This window comes from Myxocyprinus asiaticus, chromosome 10 (genome assembly GCF_019703515.2).
Source record: "Myxocyprinus asiaticus isolate MX2 ecotype Aquarium Trade chromosome 10, UBuf_Myxa_2, whole genome shotgun sequence".
NCBI lineage: Eukaryota > Metazoa > Chordata > Actinopteri > Cypriniformes > Catostomidae > Myxocyprinus > Myxocyprinus asiaticus.
Genome location: NC_059353.1, coordinates 18750806 through 18773181, shown reverse-complemented (window position 1 = coordinate 18773181; position 22376 = coordinate 18750806). Strand labels below are relative to the sequence as shown.

At 37.7% G+C, this 22376-nt stretch overlaps 1 protein-coding gene across 2 annotated transcripts; it reads left to right on the top strand.

The window, feature by feature from the left end:
* The first annotated feature begins 10852 nt into the window (after positions 1–10852).
* gmppaa (GDP-mannose pyrophosphorylase Aa) lies at positions 10853–22180 on the top strand. Of its 2 annotated transcripts, XM_051708845.1 has the most exons (13): positions 10853–11129; positions 11453–11550; positions 11680–11783; positions 11918–12110; positions 12315–12374; positions 12616–12746; positions 12891–12905; positions 14396–14530; positions 16559–16656; positions 16748–16794; positions 19225–19317; positions 19468–19636; positions 21333–22180. In XM_051708845.1, the coding sequence occupies exons 1-13, from the start codon at positions 11090–11092 to the stop codon at positions 21431–21433; spliced, it is 1284 nt and encodes a 427-aa protein (XP_051564805.1). In that variant the 5' UTR covers positions 10853–11089; the 3' UTR covers positions 21434–22180. The 2 variants fall into 2 exon arrangements, with proteins under 2 accessions (XP_051564805.1, XP_051564806.1); XM_051708846.1 differs by lacking the exon at positions 12891–12905.
* The last annotated feature ends 196 nt before the right edge of the window (positions 22181–22376 follow it).

Here is a 22376-nt window from a genome sequence, read left to right as displayed (position 1 = left end):
CCCAAGTTGCTTGAAGTCCAGTGTTAAGTTTCCACAGTCTGTGATGATTTGGGGTGCAATGTCATCTGCTGGTGTTGGTCCATTGTGTTTTTTGAAAACCAAAGTCACTGCACCCGTTTACCAAGAAATTTTGGAGCACTTCATGCTTCCTTCTGCTGACCAGCTTTTTAAAGATGCTGATTTCATTTTCCAGCAGGATTTGGCACCTGCCCACACTGCCAAAAGCACCAAAAGTTGGTTAAATGACCATGGTGTTGGTGTGCTTGACTGGCCAGCAAACTCACCAGACCTGAACCCCATAGAGAATCTATGGGATATTGTCAAGAGGAAAATGAGAAACAAGAGGCCAAAAAATGCAGATGAGCTGAAGGCCACTGTCAAAGAAACCTGGGCTTCCATACCACCTCGGCAGTGCCACAAACTGATCACCTCCATGCCACGCCGAATTGAGGCAGTAATTAAAGCAAAAGGAGCCCCTACCAAGTATTGAGTACATATACAGTAAATGAACATACTTTCCAGAAGGCCAACAATTCACTAAAAATGTTTTTTTATTGGTCTTATGATGTATTCTAATTTTTTGAGATAGTGAATTGGTGGGTTTTTGTTAAATGTGAGCCAAAATCATCACAATTAAAAGAACCAAAGACTTAAACTACTTCAGTCTGTGTGCATTGAATTTATTTAATACACGAGTTTCACAATTTGAGTTGAATTACTGAAATAAATGAACTTTTCCACGACATTCTAATTTATTGAGATGCACCTGTATTTCAAATTTCAATACTCTGAATCCTGGCTGGTAAGTCTGGAAATAGTCCAACTAGTAAAATATGTAAGTTTATATAAAATAGCATGTCAACTAATGTACGTAAAACTAAAAGACTTACTCATCTGAAATTGTATCCTCGGCTCAAGTCGCTCTTCAAAATGCAAACGTTCATCGTCGGATTCCCGCTCTTCTTCTGAGGAAAATGTGAACTCTTCGTCACTATCCAGGAGCTTCCTCACCTGTGTAGCGTGCCATCTTCCAAACGCGCAGGAAAGTGAATGAATCTGATGATGAACTTGATACTTTTTAAGGCATTGTTGGGGGCATTTACCATTTGCATTGATCGCCTCAGTACATTACCATATGAATAGCGCCCTCTGCCCGTGGGTGTGATCACATTAGCGATAATTAGCTGAGCCAGGAGAAACTGTACATCCCTTAGTTTCATACAGATTACATTGCAGGAGAATATTTGTTTTAAATTTGAATTGTTTTATTTAAAAATAGACATTTTAAGCTTTCTTTAGGCATATGTTTCATGTTTGTCTGATAAGTATTTGCAGAGTTTCAGTTCATTTTTGTGACGTGTTTCAGAATGATGCTTGAGGAGACAGAGACGGATGAAAGCGCACCCTGTTTATTTCCTTTATTTTACAAAAGCACAAGGTTTTGTTGTTATTGTGAGTGTACACAAATAAAAGTAGACCCTTTATAGTTTCTAATGATGTCTTACACTTATCTGTATGCCCAAAAATGACGGAGTATTCTAAGTTGTTTCCGCTGTTATGAGTTAAAAATCCAGCAGGATGCGCCAGCACGTCCATCGACCCCAGAGGGTTAAGAGAAATAAGTAATTGGAGGCCTATTTAATTGCTCTGTGCTGATTATAAAGCTCATTTAAAGCAGGGGTACTCAACTTTGGAAAGCTGTGGGGCCAAAAAGCAGGATCCCTTTAGCCTTGAGAGTCGCACTTTTTATTTATTTTTTATTTATTAAAGCATACAGTATTTTAATAACTTTTTTTATATTAATGAGGTGAGCAGACTATGCTATATGCTATTTAATACACATGTTATAACAGTAAAACATCTTGCTGAACTGGTGGAGGCAACATTCATTAATGTGGTTGCTTTTGCATAAAGACTAAGTATACATTCTACACAGATAGTTGGACAAGCTTTGGAATGATTCTAGAATGTTTTGTCTAAAGATGAAAAAAGACTACTGAAAAACTGGTCTGATGGCAACAAAATTCCTTATCCTAAATGGGTATTAGACCAAAACTGGATGGGACCTTCTTAATTGTTCAAAGATGACTTTCGCTATACAGTATTTAGTTCCCTCTTTCCAAAACCCTGCTCTCCAAAGATAATAAATGAGCTTTATTGAGACCGACATCATGCAGAAACGGTTGCATAAAACAACAGCAGTAAACCTCTATTCTGTGCCTAATTTCGTTGCGAATATTATGAAGCGTACCCCTTTCCTCAGCCGTTATGAATCAATGTTTGCTCATTTACACACAGCTTGATACTGGTACAATAACAATAATTATTTGTTTTTGAACAATTATTACGTTTGTTATTAATCATTTGCCTTAATAGATCATTTAGATGCGATGAAAAATGAAATGGCAATATTACAAAATACAATAAACTAATATAAGATATACAATGCAATAAACATTATTATTAGACACTTTCATTCCTCCTGCTTTGCACAGGTGTTGGCTATTTCACCGAAGATCGAATCTTTAATTAAGCTGACAAACCCTCTTCTTTGGCTGATGTTTTGGGCTTTGTGGAGCTGCTGCAATTGCAAAACATTTATTCTGAATAGTAACCTATGTAAAATAATAATATATAATAGCCTATGTGAAATAATTGTTATATCATAACTTTGTATGGAAAGCAGCGCCTTTTGCGTAATTTTTTGTTAACATTGCTTTTTTCTCAAGATAACTGTACTTGGCTGGGAGCACTCTCCATTTCAGATTTAGTTGGTCATCAAAGCAATGGCTTATGGCAGTTAAGAAAGAAATTGCATGCAAAGAAATAAAACAAACACAGTGCAAAACAATGTACATAAATTAAGAGTAATGTCTAGAGATAGATAGCTCTCTTGCTTCCTCACACCCAGTGCATGCGCAAAGAGAGAGAGGCAACGTAAAGATGTTTGTGGCAGCGGGGGCATGATTGAGCGTCCGTCCGGAGAGAGCGAAAGCGGTAAGGGTGATTGCACCTGAGCTAGATTATGTCTAACACCTGTCTCTAATTACAGTGAGCATGGGGAGAGTGGCATATAAATGGCCACGCCACCAGCAGGGAGGCAGAGAGAGTCTGGCACAAGGGAGCCTACAGTGCTCGTGGAAGCTGATGTGTTTATGTTTGTGAAGCTAATGTGTTTATGTTCGTGAAGCTAATGAGTTTGAGTGCCTACATGCCTCTGAAACTGTTGAGTTTGTAAAGCATTTTAGTGGCCGATTAAAAGCCTTACCTGAGTCTGGAAAAACCCACTTCCCTGTGTCCTCATTCCCTTCTGTTTGTGGAGTCCTTCACACTGGTGCCGAAACCCAGGAATTGAAGTTGGAGGAAGTATGCCCCATGGAGTCCTCGCAGTTGGCAGAGATCCTCCAGTCCCTCGCCGGCCTACACCAGTCCCACCAACAATCCCTGCTTGACCTTCACCAAGACCAAGATCGCCAGTTCTTCAAGATCCTATGAGCTCAAGCAGAGGACGGGCATGCGATCCGGAGCCTCCTCAGCCAGGAGAGAGCCCCGGCTGCAACCCTGGACAACCACAGCCCCCTGCCCCCACCCACGCTCTTGAAGATGGGGGCGAAAGACGACCCAGAAGTCTTCCTCAATCTTTTTGAGCGCACCGCTGAGATCTGGGGCTGGCCGCATGACCGGTGAGCGGCCAGGCTCCTCCCATTGCTGTCCAGGGAAGCCCAGCTTGCTGCTTAGCAACTGTCGGTGGCTAACCTCCTGGCTTATGAAGACCTGAAGAAGTCCATCCTGCAGCGGGTTGGCCACAGTCCAGAGCAGTACCGCCAGCTCTTTTGATCCATGAAACTGGAGAGGACCGGCCGCCCATTTGGTTTCTCCCAACGGCTCCGAGACGCATGCCGGAATTGGCTGCTGGCGGGGGATCGTGATGTCGTGGGAGTGATCGACCAGGTGGTGCTGGAGCAGCTAATCCATCGACTGCCAAAAGGAATGGCGGAGTGGGTCCAGTGCCATTGCCCGGTGTCGCTGGAGGAAGCTGTCCGACTGGCAGAGGACCATATGGCGGCGTACCCAAGGGCGGAAGAGCCCTCCTACTCTCTCTCCCCTCCCCTGTTCTCTTCCCCCTCCTCTCTTCCCTCTCACTCTGCTCTCTCTGCAGAGCCCATTTCTGCCCCACGAAGGCGAGGAGGCCCGCCACCGAGGCCAGTTCCCCGCGTGCGGGGGTTTGCACCGCCTCCAGCATCTACAGTGCCCCGCCGCTCTCCCCCTCAGGTGGAAGTGTCCGCCGACGCAGATGCGGGCGTGGCGCCTGGGCCAGCCTGCTGGAGTTGCGGGGATCTGGGACACTTCCAGGATTAATGCCCTGTGATGGAACTGGGGACGGTGGTCCGGGTCCCCGACACTCCGCAGGCTGCCCCCGACCGGGCCAGAGCATACCAGATACCGGTAAGTGTCAAGGGGGGTACTCACCAAGCATTGGTGGACACGGGTTGTAATCAAACCACTATCCACCAATGCTTGGTTCAACACGAAGCTTTGGGTACAGCTAAAATGGTGAGGGTGAAGTATGTGCATGGGGATATTCACAACTACCCTGTGGTGACCCTTGTGATTAAATTCCGGGGAATAAATCACCCATCCGCTGATTTTGGGGACTAATTGGCCTGAATTTAGAAATGTATTAACCCTTACCAGCTGGAGCGTTCAAATTTGGGAACAATTATTCCCGTGGTTCCTGTCTTAATATCTTCGCCGTCCAATCACGGATTTATTTCTGAAAACTGCCAGATACTCATGACAATATAAGCTAAAAGCATATTTGATTGGTTAAGGTGTTACTGGGCATGAATAATAAATGTATCGTCATCCGCGTCATCCTCCATTTGCCTGAGCGGAGCCAGAGACGCCAGGAGATTACCTCTAGTGTTGGACTTACTGCTTCAAATTGAAAACTGAGGTGATCTTTCGAAGTAAGACAAGTTATTTAACATGTGTTGTCAATATTGTCTATTGAAAGTCAAAACGTTTTAGTTATGAAGCATTTATTTGTAGGAGTAACGTTAGTTATTTCTGGAAAAACTGACATGACAGTCGGTGTTCATTGGACAGGCAGCTAGCCTCTATTTTTAAGCAAATTTCTGTGAAACTTGCTAAATAAACATTAGCTAGCAATACTATGTACATTTTTAGCTAAATATCAATAACTTTTTTTGGCCCATTTTGCGCTTGTGAAAAATCCGCCTGAAGTAATGTGAGGCAGAGAGCAGACACTGTTCAGTCCTGCCTGGAAACTGGCCTGCTAGTTAGATCATTTATCTAGCTTGTATGATTTTCCATGTAATAAAAAAATGGTAGATATCTTTCTATAATTTAGCAGATAGCCTTACCCATCCATCACACAGACATGATTTTAGGTTGTGTGTAGCTTCCTGTTCACAAGGAAAGTGTGAGAGGGCTGTCTGCAGACTATGGCTCCCTGCTCAGCACCCTCAAGAGGAGGAGGCAGTTGACTACTGATGAGCTTAGGTTCATAGCAGAGGAGGACGTGGCTTATGAGGGCATGAGCACACAGGAGGAAAATCTGCTGGACCAGGAATTTCTGTAGGAAGACTCAGACCATGAGGAGATGGAACCTGATCCCCAGCCATGTTTACTTGTGGTGTTGTCCTCCCCCTCACCTCTTTTCTCCCTCTCTTCTCTCCACAGGTATTGCAGTTGTTGAGTATTTATGAATTTATATATATATTCTGTTCCTGCACTCTTTATTAAAAATGTATTTACTGTAGATAGTTCGAAAGGTTGATTTTGTATGTTTTGCTGTGTAATTCGTGTGTAATTCTAATGTTCAAATTAAATAAAGTGTGTGTTTTATTGAACACATAAAATGTATATTTCAGTGTTTGTGTCCTTCAATTTCAGATAAATCTCAATTTATTATTACAGGTGCTCAAAAGGAGTATTTGAGGAGTGGTCTTGTGAAATGTATCTTAACATTCTAAATGTTTGTTTTATTCAGTTTTCCCACTAATCACTAGAATGGTCATAACTTTTAAACAACAGATTATATTTCTAATCTGTCTGCTATTCTGCATTGCCCACAAAATTATGTATATTTCATACACTCTAAGTTTCCCTCTAGCTTGTAATTAAAATGGTTGAAAATGCAGTTGTCTGATGAAGTATGGTGGCCAGAGAAAATTGCTGTGTGAAATCTTATTGATAAAGGATGATTAGCCTTAAAAAGCCCTAGTTCTTCTCTTCAATATGGTATATACAGTTCAGGTGTGTAATGTTATATGAATATGAATATAATATGAATTTGGATATGAAGATCATATTCTGGTACAGAATGGAATTTTCGGAATTTTGGGCTCAGGCTTAAAGGGTTAAACATGGAATGCACGTTTGGCCATGTCTTTTGGAAATATGATAACATATGAGATGTACTGCCTGTAAAACTAAGATTTATTTCTAATTTGACAATGAGTCAGTTTTCTTGTCCCTAAAATGCACATTCTACAGGGGAGAGTGTTTTATATGATCTGAAGCAGTGCTAATTGCATCATATCATTAATAAAAGATGATGTACAAATCAGACTCACTCAGACTGCCGACAGTTTCTTTGCCATGCTTCATTTTTTATTATATCCATGTATGCTATTACAAACAAATCACAAAACAATGAAATAGCTCACAGAAACATGCCAATGCTGCTCTGTCTAGTCTGCACTCAATGCCATTACCTCAAAGGTGAAGGGTAATGTGAGCTCCAGTGAACACTGTCTTCCCTCCTATTGGTTATCGCTCCTGAAAGTGGCTCCTCATTTGCATAAAGTTAACATTTTCTCAACTTTGTCGCTCGCCATGCCAACATCTAGTCGCCAGAGGTTGCTGTCACTCGTGTCACCGGAAGTCGCCAGCTCTCATTGAAAATTTATGAGATGAGGTCGCTTTGTCACTGGAAGTCTCTGCTTGTGTGTACGGGGCTTTATCCAGACAAGCTTGTATGGCGTGCAGAAGTGCAAAACATATTTGGACGATGTTGTTGTCGATTCTTCCATTTGGGAAGAACATGTAGAAAAAGTGCCTCTTTGACTTAGAATTTGGCCAAATGTGAATTCGCTAAAGTTACAGTCACCTACCTGGGTAAACAGGTTGGCCAAGTTCAGGTAAGTCCAGTGGATGCAAAAGTCTCTGGCATTACTGGGTTCCCAACGCCGTATTAAACTGAGTTACACTGCTTCTTGGGGATGGCGGGATATTATCAAAAGCTTTGTCGTAATTTTGCCATCATTGTTTCACCCTTAACCGATCCCAGGTAGTTTTTCTGCTGTAATGTATTACCTTTTGTTGTTGCTACAAACATATTTGTTTGTTCTCGTTCTTATTCTCTCTCACACTACTATCAGGTGAGATTGCTAACACAAGGTGCCCAGATTGGTCTGGCTGGAAAGCGTCATCCTCTGACTCCACTCTCCCATCTCAGATTTGCTAAAATACCTTGTTGAGAGTTTAACTGCAAATTGTTGTACAAGCTGTTGTTTAATGGTGCTAAAGTGGTATTGTAATACTATTGAAATTCAATTGCCTTATCTGGGAATGTTTGTAGGAAGGTCGATGCTGTTTTATTTATTAAATACTTTTCTCCTGTGTATGGTCAGTGAGGGAGGTAAGACTTTGATTCTTTAATATTTCTTTTAAATGCCAGGTAGGAGTTTTGCCTCCAGTTAGCTCTGTTTTGTTTATTATTTTGGCCTTTCACCCTCCTGATGTTTTTTTTGTTGTTGTTGTTGTTGTTCACCTTTTTCTATAATGTAAATAAAAAATAATTACTTGGATCAATGTTTTAGATGCGCTTAACTAAGTACTTAGATTCGCTAGGTGATCCTCGCTGCGAGTCCGCATTCAATACCTCTGATGATGAGTTATATATTTGGTGCACAGCATCCAGTTTACATCATGCAATATTTTGTTGAGCCTTTTTCTACTGCAAGTATTTATTAAAGCATCATCGATCTGACTGCAATGATTAGTGTCACTACAAAAGCACATACTGTAAAACAGCGCGCTGTCAGATGCGCCTCTCCATTCCCCCTTTAAAAGCTCCAGCACTAACAATACTAAACTAATGCAACAGAGAAGACCAACAACTGAAAAAGCTTTACAGACCACTTTTCTATTTACTTTGAAATCAATGAAAAGATGCAAATGGCACTGTTAAATATAAGTTGCAAATACATTCACTGAGCACTTTTACACCTACTTATTTATGCGATCATCTAATCAGCCAGTTGTGTGGCAGCAGTGCAATGCATAAAATCATTCAGATAAGGGCCAGGAGCTTCAGTTAAAGTTCACATCAACCATCAGAATAGGGAAAAATGTGATCTCAGTGATTAAGACCATGGCATGATTGTTGGTGTCAGAAGGGCTGGTTTGAGTATTTCTGTAACTGCTGATCTCCTGGGATTTTCATGCACAACAGTCTCTAGAGTTTACTCAGAATAGTGCCAAAAAAAACAAAAAACAAAAAAAAAAACATCCAGTGAGTAGCAGTTCTGCAGATGGAAATGCCTTGTTGATGAGAGAGGTCAACTGAGAATGGCCAGACTGGTTCGAGATGACAGAAAGGCTACGGTAACTCAGATAACTGCTCTGTACAATTTCAGTGAGCAGAATAGCATCTCAGAATGCTATGATCATGTCAAATCTTGAGGCAGATGGGCTACAACAGCAGAAGACCACGTCTGACACTTTATTAGGATCATGTTCCAAATAAAGTGTATGCAATTACACTTACAATTGTTATTATGACTGAGGTCATAATGTAACAACCATAGATGGAAGAAGTCACATGCAGCCACAGGATTGCGAATGAAAGAAAAAGGAAAAAGTCACATGCAGCCGCAGGACTGCAAACGAAAGAATACACGTTGAACGTGCAGTTAGGAGGCTAAACGTACAAGGTGTTGTCAGAAAGCTGAGAAATAAGTGCCCAGCCTTTTGGTGGTAGTCATATTTGTATATGTGTATTTAATCAAAATACTATTAACTTTGTTAATTTATCTAAAAGACTAATCACAATTCTTTTGTGATTAGTGGGGTGAAACCAATTAAGGCTGAATTTCTGAGAAAGGTAAAGAGAGAGAGAGAGAGGGAGAGACGTAACTTTCATGTATTTTCATGTACCATGTACATTTATACACAAATATGTCTTGTAGTTCATCTGTAATTTATCCTCAGTGTGTGAAGGTGATTAAACTAAAAACCTATCAGTTAATAACTAATATAAATGTTGAAGCCTTTTTGACAGTCTGCAGATATTTTTTTAACTCAGTTTGAGTCATTCAAAAGGATTCCATCCACAACGCTAAGCATCAAAAAACAGTAAAAGGCCCCGAGATGAGTAACTTGCTCTGTTATACAGTACTCTTCATTATATGGTACATATGAAAAGTGCTCATATGTAGACCAGTAAACTTAGATTATGGCTGCAAGGCATCACACATGATATTCCTTAAGCAATGTAATTTCTTGACAGTTTTCTGCAATTAAATAAAAAAAAAACAAACAAACAAAAAAAAAAAAAACAATATATATATATATATATATTTCAGTCTTTGGTGTGCTATATAGACATCTAAGATAAGATTGAATGTAAAATAAGATTATTTTATATAATAAATCTCCACATTAACTAACAGAATGTTCTCCAACCAGCTTAAACATATTCTTTTTACTCCCTTGCAAGCACTGGTAATTTGTACAGCTTCGATTTTCCTTTTGTTTTTCTTTTCTTTTCTTTTTTAATTTTTTTTATTTGTATTATTATTATTTTTTTTATATAAATGAAACACAAAACAAATTATTTAGGGTTAATATTAAATCTAACAGATACTTTATGTTTGTACTTAATCCTCATTGTTTCAAGCATGAACTACATTCATGCCAAGTCCACTATAATAAAGGGAAGAACAGCAAATGACAAGGGAAACATTTTGCATGCCATGGGTTGTAGAGATTAGGAAAATGTATGAATCTACCCTCTGTCCCTCCCTTTTGCACTTCTGCACTGGCATGAGCTCCAGAAGGCATTGAGTCTCTAATGCCCTGCAAAGGACCTGCTTCTCAGAGTCCTGCAGGAGTCAAAAACTGCCTCTCTCCTCAACTAAAAACACTCTTAAGATGTACAACTGAAGCCCTCCTTTTGTCAGTTTTCTTAACACAGCATAAATACTGAACATTTATTTGCACATTAATCAGCAATGCTTCTCTGATAGCCTACCTGGTAAAAGTTAATTTGTTATTTTATCTATGTTCTTTTTTTTTTTTTAATTAACAGCTAGAGATGGAAAAGGGTAAAATGTCACTTGAGAAGAAATGTTAGTCTGTTTATGCAGCTGGAAGCAAAGTATGGGTCTGATGTCTTTTGTGTCCAGGTAGACACATGTCCAACTGCAAATCAGTAGCGGTGTTAACCCCCGTTGGATGGTGAAACATTGATATTATCCTGCAATGACTAATCCCTGGATATTTTGATGTTTTGCGGATAAACATTAACATATAAAGCAATTTGTGAACTGATCTGAAATATTTAGAATAACATGTTGACAGAAAAACAATATGATCCAAATATATTGCACATAGGCCTACATATAGAAAATATTACTTCACAATATTTAAGTCAACTGCAATTGACTTAAATATCTACCATTTTTTCCTGTTCTGTGTACTTTCTCCTTTCCATAATATAGACTACTTGTCTAATATAATTTACTTATAAATGATAAGCTTATTTTTGGACAGTTTTCTTGATGACTTTTATTTTGAAATGATCAACCCTATCCGTCACTTCCGGAAATATGACTGTCGCTGATTTCGTGCTGCTGTTGATATGAAGTTGTTTATTTTGGCATTGGATGTGTTACCAATTTTTATTTAGTATTATTTATTTGTTTTGTATTTTTTTGCACGTTAAAGCCAAACATGTAACATCATTTATGCATCAAAGCGATTCACTAAAGAGGCTTGTGTACTTCCAATCTGATCTTCCATTTGTTTACTCTATACAAGTACCTCAAAATTGAGAATGCTGAAGGCTGTGATTCTTATTGGAGGTCCTCAAAAGGGTGAGTAAATGTTTCGTTAACATTGGTACAGATCTATACAATCACAAGACTCAATTCACCAGTATATTGCATATGTTTAAGCTTATATGTGTCTTATTATATGTCTATTTAATATGTCTTAATATCTATTATATGTCGTCTAATATGACTATTATATAATGAGGATAAGTGGATGTCTTAAAGTTACAGAGGATATGCGAAAAGGTAGATACTGTATAACTAGTATACACTGTATGTGTATGCCTTTTTGTTGCCTGTAGTATTATATAGAGTGTCTGATGTGGATTTTTCATGAGTCTTGTGTTTTCATACTGCTCATACAGGGACCCGGTTTCGTCCGCTGTCTTTTGAGGTGCCCAAACCTCTGTTTCCAGTGGCTGGAGTGCCAATGTTGCAACATCACATTGAGGCCTGTTCTAAGGTATATAATGCTCAGATCACACAGAGAAGATTAAATAATAAAATTTGCACTGGGCTAATGTCTAATAAGTAATGCTTGATGACCTGTTTTTTTTTTTTTTTTTTTTTTTAAATGTATATTTATATATAGCTTCCGAATATGAAGGAGATCTTACTTATTGGCTTTTATCAGCCCAATGAAGAACTTAACCGTTTTTTGTCATGCGCCCAACAAGATTTCAAAATATCTATAAGGTAAGTTATATATAATAAAAATGCACTTGTATACCATATACTGGTTGTCTTCTTTAGCTTTGCTGAACTGTCTGTTAGAAGACATGTTTTTAAAAAAAGCCATTTAATTACGACTTGTCTGAATTCCCTCCAAGATACCTGCAAGAGTATGCTGCTCTGGGCACCGGTGGAGGAATCTACCATTTCAGAGATCAGATCCTGTCTGGTGGTCCAGAGGTGTTTTTTGTCATGAATGCTGACGTGTGCTCTGAGTTTCCACTGCCAGAGATGCTGGACTTCCAGAAGGAGCATGGAGATGCCTACAGTTTTGTCATCCTCGGCACCACTGTTAGGAGACATTTTATAATGTGTAATTTATATAGAATTTTCCTGGACACATATTGAACCCAGCTAGGCCACTTGTAAAAAGTATTCTAAGTTGATATTGATAATATTATCTTGTTTTTAGTCAGATATTTGGTAATCAGTCCCTGATGCTTTGTTGTGGTACTTGAAAATCAAATGTATTAACTTAAAATCTGAATGATTTAGGCCAACAGGAAACAGTCCCTGAACTACGGCTGTATTGTTGAAAATGAGCAAACTGATGAGGTAATTGAATTTTCTGTGTGCTACAATTTTAATTTCATTTTAAATCTGAAATGTTGTGAATTTTATACATTTTATTACAGTACAGTCTCTATAAATGCCTAATAGGTAGATCTAAGTAGTTATTAGTAAGAAGATGTAGTATCTTTATAATGAATTAATTTTAAACTGAAACTGAAAGTACAAACAAATAAGATAATTTCTACCTGTTCTGTACAGTAATAGAACATGTTGCATTCCCCAGGTCTTGCATTATGTAGAGAAGCCTGGCACATTTGTGAGTGACATAATCAACTGTGGAATATACCTGTTCACTCCGGAGATATTCCAGCATATTGGAGCAGTTTTCCAGAAGAACCAACAGGATATGCTGTTGTGAGTAGGAGAAATCCTGTGGGGTTATTGAGTGGAAGTGCATGCATATTTAATCAGCTTCTTTTCCTCGGTTATCTTCATTTGTCTTTTTCCCCTCAAACTCCTTCCTGTCTGCCATCATTCTGTTTCCTGTTCCATCATCAGATATCCATATGATGGGTAAGTTTGAACGTGGACTGAAGCTCTGGTTTTATAATGATGTAGAGCAAGAGAGAGCAAGTGTGATGTATGCTTTGTAGTGAGCACACCTGCTCGTGTGATGCAGGTACCAGATTTATTAACTAGATCACATGTTAGCATGTCGTGGTTGATAATAAAGTCACATGGGATATCACGCATGCTTTGATACCACAATAAATATAGGAGACAACAATAAAACAAAGCTTATTTTTCAGGTTTGATCTTTTAAAGGGGTCATGACATGAGTAATCACATTTTCCTTGATCTTCTGACAAATAAGAGGTTATTGTACTGTAAATAACATACTGTAAGTTCCCGAACTCAAAACTTCCTCCTCACTGCAAAAGAGCATTTGTTGAAACCAAGCTGACAAAAACAACCCGTTCTCTACATCCTCCATATTGTGATGTCACACTGTGGTAGACATTTGCATCTGACCGCCTTCACAACAACAAATGAATGCCTACTTTACCTTATCACTTCTGTAGCCTGTTCAGTAGCAGTGAGCAGTGAGATGTCAAGAAGAGAGCAGATCAGTCAAGAGCAGAGAGCCAGTCATAACAGTGGGCGTTTACTGTCAAGTCTTAAAGGAGAAGCAGCATCAAAACCGAGCGTATCTGATAGAGGATCAGAATGAGGGTGGAAAATTATCATGTTTTACAAATATATGACTGTTTTTTGTGCAAAAGAACTTTGCTAATAAAGTGAACCTCAAGAAAAAAATAAAGGCATGTCATGACCCCTTTAAATCTCACATAAAAACTACTGGCTGTTTAAACAGCAGTAACTTGCTTTTATGATTATGTTGTAGAACTGCAGTTTATCTGTTCGCCCCTCACCATGTCCCCTTTTACAATGCACTGGCAACTTCATTAACATCTTACATTTAACATTAAAGACAACATGTAATCAAAATTGGTCTTTTTTTTAAACTTTTGTAATAAATGTTCCTGATTATATTGTGCACAATTTATCATGTTATTCTAAAGAAAAATTAGTTTGTTTTCATAGTCTTGTATACAAATGTAATAACTTCATCCACTTCTGAAACTACTTTAATTTTATTCTGATGTAACCAAGGTCTTAAGGGTGGGGAAAAATAATATTATCCAATAATATTGTTGCCTAACGGTCAATATCCAATCAATTCCTGATGGATAAAGTCCCACCCTATAGTATTTTGCACTGAATATTCTGATTCAATCTTAAATACATCAAAGTATGAAAAGTTAAAAATACTGAGAATGCTCTTCCATGTTGGCTTTAACACCCGGCATCTTCAGCATTTATCTTCATAAGTCTATAACATTCATACATTTGTTCCTTTTCAAATTAATCTTCCAAATAAAGCGTTTGTCTGTCATTGTGTCATTTTTGTTATGTTCTGTCCTGGATAGTAGAAAATTGTTCTGACAGCACTAGTAGGTGAAGTGAAAGCTTTTTATTTTTGTCTGGTTGTGTTTACTCAGAGAGGAGCAGTCCAACGGCTGGCATCGGGCAGAGGTGATCCGTTTGGAACAGGACATCTTCACTGCACTGGCAGGACAGGGCAAATTATTTGTGTACAAAACAGACCGCTTCTGGAGCCAGATCAAATCTGCAGGGTTAGTTTCTGATAAATTCAGTATTATAACACTTGTTCCCTGATTAAAGTACTGCTTTTTCTCTGTAATCTCTATTGATAGTTAGGAATGTCCTAATACCATTTTTTTTATTAGAACGAGTACGAGAACTGACACTTCCATTTTGGTACTTGCTGATACCGATAACTGATTCTTTTTGTCTGAATTCAATATCAACAGTTTATTTAAATTGTTTCATCAAAATGGTGTCTAAATCAATGAGTTAATTAAAACTTTAATGAAATGAAATTAGAACAATTAATTTTCAACATTATATTGTATTATTTTTTTTATCAAATTAAGTGCTTTTATACAGAACCTAACAGCACAATCCAAAATACAACATTGGAGTTATTTTTCCAAAAAGAGATATTGCTTAAATATAATACAATTACTATTGATTTTATTTTGGAAGCTTTTATTTTGGAGTGAAGCCCTTTCCTTTTCTGTGTGTTTTTGACAGTCTCACTTATAAACAAATCAGGTCGCTACATGACCCAATGTGATTTTTAATCCGCAAAAGGCTGCTATTAAATTCAATAAATATGTAGTCTGTATGTGCCTCACGCTACAAAGTGAATTAGCGCTTTGCTTGCTGTCATCTGCTACAAACAGAGCACGCAATGCTCATGATGGTGTTTTCCGTGAATGAGCCAAGGAGCTATAAAAGTTATGAGCAAACGGTGTCGGCACAACACAAACTAGTGCGTAGCATATTTATCTCATTAAATTGCAGCCTTTGCGGTTTAAATGTTCAGTTTCAGTTGCCATTGTAGAAATGTAGTATTCACAAGCTGGGTTTCCATTAAAATGTTTCGCATTTTTAATGCACATTTCTGAAAATTAGACTAAAGAAAATGTGAAACATTGCACGTTTCCGTGAACTGTAAATGCGCATTATCTTGAGGGAGCCCGCCTTTTTGTCATGGAGCTGCTGAACAACCTTCGGGGAGTGTTGTATTTGCTTTAATAAAGCAATTGTACATTATATTATTAAATGCTGCCTGGAGACGTTGTAGAATAAGTGCAATAGATCACATAATGAGGGCACAAATGGTTATTCCCATTCGCTGCCAGACTCCATATACCTGGGAGCACCCGCGCTTAAAACAGTTCTGGTGGATTATGAGGACCCACTTTAATGACGATCTGTGGGTGAAGCACTTTCGACTAACAAGGGCTACATTTGAAGAATTGTGTGCCACAGTCGGGCCTTTCGTTGAGCCAGTCATGTCAAGCTCTCGCACACCTATACCATTCGACGAGCACATTGCCATCACGCTTTACAAATGGTCATGACACGTCATTGTTTATGCGAATAAGCCATTTAAATCACTTTAATGTGCATTTGAACTAATGTGAAACTCTAGAAAATCCACCTCATCATAGTGCATTAAATTTCAAGAGTTTATTTGCATATCAAGCATTTCCATTCAGGATTTCTGGATAGTTGGATGGAAACGCAGCTACAGTCAGCCATGATTACTTTAATCGATGAGTGAAAGTGTCGAATAACAGGACGGTTACTGAGATTAAGCGAGTAGTATTCGGCTGGTCATATGATTCTAAAATGGCAGCGGACAATCTCCATGTAGAATAAAACAGCTTTTATAAGGTCACTGATATGACTGGAGTCTTCATTTTAATTTGAGTGGTTATGATTTCCTACATATATTGCAAAATTACAATTCATGTCTTTAGGAGTTAAACTATTTTAATGAGGAGTGAACTGACTGCACCTTTAATAATTACACTAGGACACAACGTGATTTTAATTTGTGCGCCAAATGTTTAATGAATGACATTTGTACGTCAAATGGTATCGTTTTTTTAGTATGGGAGCATTTTACAGAGTACAAGTACATTGTATCGGATTACAATACCAGTATCAGTATCAGGACATCCCTATTGATAGTGTTAAATGATTATATAAATGAATATTAGCTGACTTCGAGCAGACAGAAAAAAATAGAAAAGTAATAATGATTTTTTCCTCCTTTCTTATCTCAGATCTGCAATCTATGCAAGCCGCTTGTATCTGAACCAGTATCACAAAACACATCCAGAGAGATTGGCTACAAATGAAGTTGGAGGGCCAACGACCAGAGGTACATTTTTAACTAGTGGAAATCTGAAATTCTTAGGTCTGAAATATCTTCATGCAGTAATTCTAATTTGTGTTTTAATATTTTATTTTAGGAAATGTTTATATACATCCAACTGCCATCATTGACCCAACTGCTGTGGTAAGTATTTCACTTTTCTAGTTCAATTGAGGGATGCACTGATATGGAATCTTTGGACCGATACTGATAACCACTGATAACTGGTCATTGTGGCCAATACAGTAACCGATAATTGTACTTTTTCATTTTAACTTTTAAACTTAAACTAATTAAAAGCCACTCACTTGAAACAGAATCGGTGTTATTTTAAAGCTTGGAATCTGGATGTTTGGCAGATGTAATGTGAACTAGAAGTGTGTCTGTATTACAAATTTATGCTGATTTGAGTTATAAATAAATGACATTACACTTGCATAAATTGTATGGTGCCATTTATACATATGGTCCCATTTATGTGAGTATTTACGGTAATCCTGATGAATCGCTAAGAGAGAGAAAATAATGAAATTTTAACAGATTTAATAATCAGGGCTGTTAAAATTTCAGTACTGAGTTGGAATTTGAATTGAACTGGCCACATCCCACAGAAACTTAAATTTGAATTTGAATTGGAATGATAGGAGGTGAAATTTACTAAATTGCAATTTCAAAGTTAACTACACAATTTCATTAGTCCAAGACTATCTTCTTAAATAATTATGTTGTTATTAGAGCTGTCAAAATTAGCATGTTAATGCAAGCGATTAATCTAAGGCCTTGTCCCAAATGGCACCCTCCGCCCTTGTGGTCTTCCTCTAAGTGCAGACTTTGGTGACGTAAGCGAGTGCAGACTGATGGGGCGCTAGTCAGCAAGTCCATGAGGGTGCATGAGTGGTAAAAGTGTGCATTTAGGACAGACTTGGGTCATATGATGCATTTTTTACATTATGTTTTTATACATGCAGCTTTACAAATTATTATTTGAAAAAGTCATGGCATTGATACATAAGGTAAAGGAACACACTTTAAACTCACTATTGAATATTTTTTTTATTAAATCATTTCAAGCTACACACTGACAATAAAGCATTACTTAATTTAATCAAGAAACTCTAAAAAAACAAAGCGTATATGTAACTACAGCAACAAAACCCCATCGTTTTAATTCCTTAGAGAACAAATAAACATGTTTCAGACATATGGATGGTTACAGGCAGGTGCTTAGAACATGTAAAACACGTAGTATTGTATAGAATGAACCTAACGCCAAAATTTGTTATAAAATACACACAGCCATACTACTGCTGGTATAAATATCACTGTTAGGCCAAATGTTGTATATCAATAAATATAAGCAATCTTACAAGCTACAGCCATGTGCATTAAATTATTCTCTCCTGTCTTGATATTTTTGAGACTAAAATTCTATTTGAAACAACAATAGCAAAGATTTAATGTTAGATTACTTAATTTTATGAATGTAAAACTTCCCCAAGGAAAACTATTAAATAAACTGAATAGGAGTAATTCCATATCTCTGGAAAATTAAACAAAACAAAGCTTTGAAACAGTTCTACACATCAGACTTAAAAGTGAGACTATACTGTATACACATTATAAGCAAGTGATCCGCCATAGACAGTCAGTAAAAAACTATTGTTAAAATAAAAATGTTAATTCGCAATTGATATCGCCTTGTCTGCCATGTTTTTTCCTCTGGCACGGAAACTCCAGTCTGCTGTGATTGGACGAGAGGATCAGTAGCGGTGACTGTCAGATAATAGTCTGTTGTGGAGCCTGTACTGATGCAAGCTCAGCCGAAGGGCACATTGAGGGTTCAAATGGGGTGCTCGCAAGCACCCCTCGGAGTGCTAAAATGTCAAATGGGACTCCCTAAGGACTCCCTAAGGTCTCCCATCAAGTACACCGCAAGTCCACATCAAGGGGGGGATACAGTGTATTTTTATTGTATATTGTATATTATTTTTTTGGTATACAGTCTTCTTATTTTGTGTATACTGTATATTGTATATTATTAGGTGTATATTGTATATTGTGTTGTGTAACAAGATGTGTAAACTGTGTTATGTGTAAATGAGATGTTCATTGTAATTGTCATACTGGTATGTTGCTTGGAACTACACCCAAGACTTTAACTCACTGTTGCACTTGTGTATATGGTTGAGTGACTATAAAGGGATTTGATTTTGATGTGTGTACATTTTATTTGTTAAAATTATTTATTGTATTCCAGCTTAAAATGCAGAGTTAAATGAGTAAGCCATTTATAGTTTGATCCTAAAAGTCTTAACAATTTTGCGTTATGAAACATTCTCACGAGTGTCTCGTCCAGCCTGACATAGGCAGGACTATCTGTTTGTACCACCATTGGAAAATGGAATTTTCATTGAAAACAATTATTATTTATTAATTATGCTAATGTTGCAGAAACTACACTCCACAGCTTTAAAACATTAATGTTTTTGTCAGCTGCCGTGTTTTATTATAATTTGTAAATGTGCAGTGTAATTCAGTTAAAATGCTATTTTGTCATTCCTTTTTTTTCTTCAGTTAGGTCCAAATGTATCCATTGGAACAGGAGTAACTATTGGTGCAGGAGTTCGTGTAAGAGAGTCCATTATCCTCCATGGTGCTACTTTACAGGTGAGTTCTTCCTCCCAAACCAGTGAGATAAATCACTCTTTCTCCCTATGGCTTTATCTCTCATTTCAAATCACTGACCCTTAAACACAACCAGCATTTGACAAAGATCTGTATATATACGTGTTTATAAACTGTTTTTGTCTTCTGTAGGATCACAGCTGTGTGTTGAACAGTATTGTGGGCTGGGGGAGCACCATTGGCAAATGGGCCAGAGTGGAAGGGACCCCTAGTGACCCAAATCCTAATGACCCATACGCCAAAATCGACAGTGAGACGCTTTTCAGAGATGGAAAACTAACACCCTCTATTACAATATTAGGTCATTGTATAGTATATTATCATAAATATACAGGTGCATCTCAATAAATTAGAATGTCGTGGAAAAGTTCATTTATTTCAGTAATTCAACTCAAATTGTGAAACTCGTGTATTAAATAAATTCAGTGCACACAGACTGAAGTAGTTTAAGTCTTTGGTTCTTTTAATTGTGATGATTTTGGCTCACATTTAACAAAAACCCACCAATTCACTATCTCAAAAAATTAGAATACATCATAAGACCAATAAAAAAAAACATTTTTAGTGAATTGTTGGCCTTCTGGAAAGTATGTTCATTTACTGTATATGTACTCAATACTTGGTAGGGGCTCCTTTTGCTTTAATTACTGCCTCAATTCGACGTGGCATGGAGGTGATCAGTTTGTGGCACTGCCGAGGTGGTATGGAAGCCCAGGTTTCTTTGACAGTGGCCTTCAGCTCATCTGCATTTTTTGGTCTCTTGTTTCTCATTTTCCTCTTGACAATACCCCATAGATTCTCTATGGGGTTCAGGTCTGGTGAGTTTGCTGGCCAGTCAAGCACACCACCACCATGGTCATTTAAACAACTTTTGGTGCTTTTGGCAGTGTGGGCAAGTGCCAAATCTTGCTGGAAAATGAAATCAGCATCTTTAAAAAGCTGGTCAGCAGAAGGAAGCATGAAGTGCTCCAAAATTCCTTGGTAAACGGGTGCAGTGACTTTGGTTTTCAAAAAACACAATGGACCAACACCAGCAGATGACATTGCACCCCAAATCATCACAGACTGTGGAAACTTAACACTGGACTTCAAGCAACTTGGGCTATGAGCTTCTCCACCCTTCCTCCAGACTCTAGGACCTTGGTTTCCAAATGAAATACAAAACTTGCTCTCATCTGAAAAGAGGACTTTGGAACACTGGGCAACAGTCCAGTTCTTCTTCTCAGCCCAGATAAGATGCCTCTGACGTTGTCTGTGGTTCAGGAGTGGCTTAACAAGAGGAATACGACAACTGTAGCCAAATTCCTTGACACGTCTGCGTGTGGTGGCTCTTGATGCCTTGAACCCAGCCTCAGTCCATTTCTTGTGAAGTTCACCCAAATTCTTGAATCGATTTTGCTTGACAATCATAAGGCTGCGGTTTTCTCGGTTGGTTGTGCATCTTTTTCTTCCACACTTTTTCCTTCCACTTAACTTTCTGTTAACATGCTTGGATACAGCACTCTGTGAACAGCCAGCTTCTTTGGCAATGAATGTTTGTGGCTTACCCTCCTTGTGAAGGGTGTCAATGATTGTCTTCTGGACAACTGTCAGATCAGCAGTCTTCCCCATGATTGTGTAGCCTAGTGAACCAAACTGAGAGACCATTTTGAAGGCTCAGGAAACCTTTGCAGGTGTTTTGAGTTGATTAGCTGATTGGCATGTCACCATATTCTAATTTTTGAGATAGTGAATTGGTGGGTTTTTGTTAAATGTGAGCAAAATCATCACAATTAAAAGAACCAAAGACTTAAACTACTTCAGTCTGTGTGCATTGAATTTATTTAATACACGAGTTTCACAATTTGAGTTGAATTACTGAAATAAATGAACTTTTCCACGACATTCTAATTTATTGAGATGCACCTGTATTAATACCATACATATATTACCTATTTGTTCATTAGTACTAAAGACTTTAAACAGAGTTGTTTCATTAGTTCTCTCTTTCTTCTCAGGATGTAATGTAAATATCCCATCTGAGGTCATCATACTCAACTCCATCGTCCTGCCACATAAAGACCTCAACAGAAGCTTTAAAAACCAGATCATACTATAGTTGTATGTTCAGTTGTTTCTGATTTTATTTGTACATGTCCTCTGTACTTATGCATAGCATTTACATACAAACAAAACCTTAACAATACTGGACAAATCATCTAAATTATGTAGTGGTATTTATGTAGAAATGTCTGGTGCTGTATTTTGCACATGAATTTACCACACTGAACAGTGTCAACACCTTAAAGTTGAATAAAACAGAAATGCCAAAATAATTATATATATATATATATATATATAGTTACTGCTGCTGAAAAATGTGAGTTATTTTGATTTTCGGGATTTTTTTTTTTTTTAGCTTGTTGGCTCAGCTTCTCGCTCCTGTGAAATGAGATTTCTACTGTAAACATATTGTGAAAGAAGTCAATTTAGACAGATGCAAAAAAAAAAAAAAAAAATATACATTTGTGTATTCTGTTCCCTTTGCCTTCCAACATTTAACATGTCTTGTAAAATGAAATATGAGACAAATGGTAAAATCTTGTAATTGGATACCAGCTGTGTTGGTAATGGTTTTGAATAATTGATGTTCTTGTGACTGCTCGTTGTATGAAAGCTGTGCACAGTTCAACATTCAGATATCTGCTATAAATTATATTTTGATTAAGTCACAAAAGGTAATAAAGTAATTTACTGCCACCCTTGTAGAATTCCATGACATCTGTATTTATAGTTAAAGAGCTACAAGACCGTCAATACATTTTTTCTTAACCTTGGAGACTAAAATAAATTATTCAATTATAGACTTGGCATTACTTTCATTATTAAAACATTCACCGAAACACATTTTTGTTTTTGAGAGGCATTTCTAATAACGGCTTCTGAGTGCACATTAAACTGGTCATTGATTCTGGTCAACTGGTGCAGACATCATCCATCCATGTGAAGTTTATTATACAAAATCCACAAGACAACATTAATTCATCTAGTTTATTTCAAAA